The 1,726-nt window shown below is 27.8% G+C and overlaps 1 protein-coding gene across 1 annotated transcript; it reads left to right on the top strand.

Annotated features, from left to right (window-relative positions):
* Positions 1 to 217: 217 nt before the first annotated feature.
* Positions 218 to 1,536, top strand: LOC124421200 (pickpocket protein 28-like). The gene is made up of 5 exons (XM_046956046.1): positions 218 to 444; positions 510 to 782; positions 841 to 1,098; positions 1,156 to 1,330; positions 1,390 to 1,536. The coding sequence occupies exons 1-5, from the start codon at positions 218 to 220 to the stop codon at positions 1,534 to 1,536; spliced, it is 1,080 nt and encodes a 359-aa protein (XP_046812002.1).
* The last annotated feature ends 190 nt before the right edge of the window (positions 1,537 to 1,726 follow it).

Genomic DNA, 1,726 nt, shown 5'->3' with positions numbered 1-1,726 from the left:
CTGATTGACTGAAGCTGAAAATGATTTACTATATACATAAGGTAATTAGGGGGATGGTACATTGTATAGTCTTTCGAGAATATTACACACTTAATGGATATTTTTTAATGTATTTAATTAGAAAATTAAACATTTTTTTTAAAATTGTAAAATGTTTGCAGTCATATTCTGGAATCTGAGTAATATAGTTGCATATAAAATATAATTTACAATTAAAATGAAAACTGAACATCGTCGGAAATCTAATTTACCAGAGAACGATAATATTTCAAGTTTAAGTTCTCTCGATTTAAGCGATGTTTCAAGCGGCGTTATAAACAAAGCCAATTTCTTTTATGGCAGTCGAAAATCTGCCTATAAAGCCGTTTTAAGAGAATATTCCAAGAAGACTTCAGTACATGGATTAAATTATGTTTTTCAAATGCATCGACCATTTTATGAAAAGTAGCAATATCTAAAAGGAAGGGTTTTCTTTACCATACAATTAATATTGTAATTTCAATTTTCAGATTGTACTGGATTATTGCATTATTGTTATCATTTTATTTGGCAATCTACTATATCTGGGCGAGCTATGTTAAATGGTCGAATATACCAATAATATTAGGTTTTGATGAAACGCTGGTGAAAATAAATCAAATACCATTTCCAACTATAACCATATGTCCGGAAAATCAAATAAATTTCATAAATCAAGAGTTTTCAAATATATCGGATTTAATATGGTTTGAAATAGAAGAATATGGAAATTTTCAAAACAGAAACAACATAAGTGACGAACAGTAAGAGTGTTATGCAAAGAATAATGTTTTTTTAATAAATTACTTATATCTTTTTTAGAAAATTAAATTTTTTTATAACGTTGCAGTTATGTGCTCAAGAGACAATCGATAAATATTCTCCCTATATGCCAAAAAATGTAAATATAAACGTGGCTCAAAATCTAATCGATTTAGTTAACGATGCACAAACGATATTGACTTTTGTAGAGTTTAAGCCTGATTCAAGTGGAAATTATCTTGAAATGGTTCTCACTAATGAGGGCGTTTGTTATCAATTCAATGGATTAAATCAACAAGATATTTATAAAAATATAGAGTATAATATGACTCATATTTATGCATACTTTCTACTGAAATTTTGACATTTTTTCAGTTATATTACTTACAATGCTAGACTGGAAAACTATATTAATGTAACGGGAAATTGGTCTTTGGATGATGGATATCAAAATTCCAGTGATTATCCGAAAAGAACAAGTTCTTCGTTTATTAGCAGCGGTTTTTATCTTTATTCGCTAAGATTAAGACGTTTTAAACAAGGTTTTAAGGTAATCTGTTAATTATACTATTAATAAACCTTATTTATGTATATTGTATTAATATATAGGTATTTATAAACTCTCCCGATAATATACCCCTAACAACGGATAATTATTACATTATGGTTCCTGCCTCAAAACAAGTAATTGTAACAGTTTTACCACAATATATTAAGACACCAACTAATTTGAAGGATTTTGATATCGACAAGTAAGAAAACAGTTTCATATGTTATTATTTGTATATAAGACTATAGACTAGACTATATACTATACCATATTGAGACTATAGACTAAACTATAGACTAGACTATAGACTAGACTATAGACTAAACTATAGACTAGACTATAGACTAGACTATAGACTAGACTATAGACTAGACTATAGATTAGACTATAGACTAG

This window comes from Lucilia cuprina, unplaced genomic scaffold, assembly GCF_022045245.1.
Source record: "Lucilia cuprina isolate Lc7/37 unplaced genomic scaffold, ASM2204524v1 Scaffold_5306, whole genome shotgun sequence".
NCBI classification, from domain to species: Eukaryota; Metazoa; Arthropoda; class Insecta; order Diptera; family Calliphoridae; genus Lucilia; species Lucilia cuprina.
Note: the sequence above shows the minus strand (reverse complement) of the source record. Positions and strands in the feature narration are given on the sequence as shown.

Bases quoted from the DNA above. Each gene is read 5' to 3' on its own strand.
- LOC124421200 (XM_046956046.1), top strand. From the start codon at position 218: ATGAAAACTGAACATCGTCGGAAATCTAATTTACCAGAGAACGATAAT. The intron at 783-840 runs GTAAGAGTGTTA...TATCTTTTTTAG, and splicing joins AACAACATAAGTGACGAACA to AAAATTAAATTTTTTTATAA. The intron at 1,099-1,155 runs GTATAATATGAC...ACATTTTTTCAG, and splicing joins GATATTTATAAAAATATAGA to TTATATTACTTACAATGCTA.